Here is a 1,177-nt window from a genome sequence, read left to right as displayed (position 1 = left end):
TGCTGAAGACCTGAGGACCACGAGCCTCACACGAAGCGCTGTACCTTATTATCGTTTCCTCCAGAAGCCAGGAGCTGGTGGTCCGTCGACCACTTGAGCCCACAGACCTCCTGCCTGTGGCCCTGGAGCCGCCGCTCGGACTGCAGGGGCGGCGTGCGGATGTCCCTCTGCAGGATCATCCTGTCCCGACTCCCAGAAGACAGCTGGTCCGCGTTCCAGGCCAAGGCCCCTGTGGCACAGGCGTGTTGTGTGAGAACACAGCCCACCACAGCTGCCAAGGTTTGACAAACAATCAAAACCCAAAGCCCAGTGATTACAGCTCTCCCTGACACCCACTGTCCAAAGTCCTAGAACAGTGCACAGAGAAAGATTAACCTGTACAAACGTGTCGCTAAATCTGCAGGAAAGCAGAGTGCTTGGACTTCCCAAATCTCACTGCAGCGTTCAGATGCGCAACACCTCCGGATAAAAAAATAAAAAGTCCCTGCAGAATACGAGAACTGGAAATCTCAGTGCACAGCAGCCGGCCTGCAGGGCTGGAACCGGAAGCCAGGGGCAGTGAAAAAAGAGGTTGTAACAAACCTAAAATGCCTCAGACATGCAGGAAACACCTGCTGCAATACTCAAACACCACCACACCCAAGCTCAGAACACCGTAATTACTGGATGATAATATTGTGAAGACTGCTTAAGACAGAGCAGGGGATAAATATCAATTCCGGTACTTTCTGGGTTCTGCTATTTCGAGCAACTCCCTCGCTTCCACGGAAAAAGTTCCATCACGAAGAAACGGAACATGTGAAACCTCTGCCTCCCACCTCCTTACCGACTCTGGCCGTGTGCCCCTCCAGCATGGAGAGTTTTTTGCCCGCAGCTGCATCCCAGATCTGCACGAAGCCCTTGTGAGTGCCAACAGCTACCAAGTTCCCCTAGACAAACAGAGAGGCACGATCAGTAAAGCCCGTACGTGAAGACAGATACAAACCAAAAGCCAGAAGCCGAGGAAAAGACTCGAGATACATCCCGCAAAATGGAAAGCATCCAGAGTCTTCCATCTTTGCCCTACTGAGAGGGCCAAGCAACCTGGCTGGAATATATTTATTTTAACATTTTCTTAAGAGACGGAGAAGCAAATGAGCTGTTTCTTCTTCCCACACCTCTTAGCAAACACCTCGAG

The 1,177-nt window shown here is 51.6% G+C and overlaps 1 protein-coding gene across 2 annotated transcripts in view; it reads right to left on the bottom strand.

The window, feature by feature from the left end:
- Positions 1-1,177, bottom strand: part of FZR1 (fizzy/cell division cycle 20 related 1 (Drosophila)) — a 6,826-nt gene that overhangs the window by 2,831 nt on the left and 2,818 nt on the right. For both annotated transcript variants that reach the window (XM_009865770.1, XM_009865842.1), the window contains 2 exons: positions 827-929; positions 45-229 (listed from right to left, as the gene is read on the bottom strand). In XM_009865770.1, the coding sequence (XP_009864072.1) occupies positions 45-229; positions 827-929 (288 nt within the window). The remainder of the gene's footprint in view (positions 1-44; positions 230-826; positions 930-1,177) is intronic.

The sequence above is a fragment of the Apaloderma vittatum genome, unplaced genomic scaffold (genome assembly GCF_000703405.1).
Source record: "Apaloderma vittatum isolate BGI_N311 unplaced genomic scaffold, ASM70340v1 scaffold5240, whole genome shotgun sequence".
Lineage (NCBI taxonomy): Eukaryota > Metazoa > Chordata > Aves > Trogoniformes > Trogonidae > Apaloderma > Apaloderma vittatum.
Note: the sequence above shows the minus strand (reverse complement) of the source record. Positions and strands in the feature narration are given on the sequence as shown.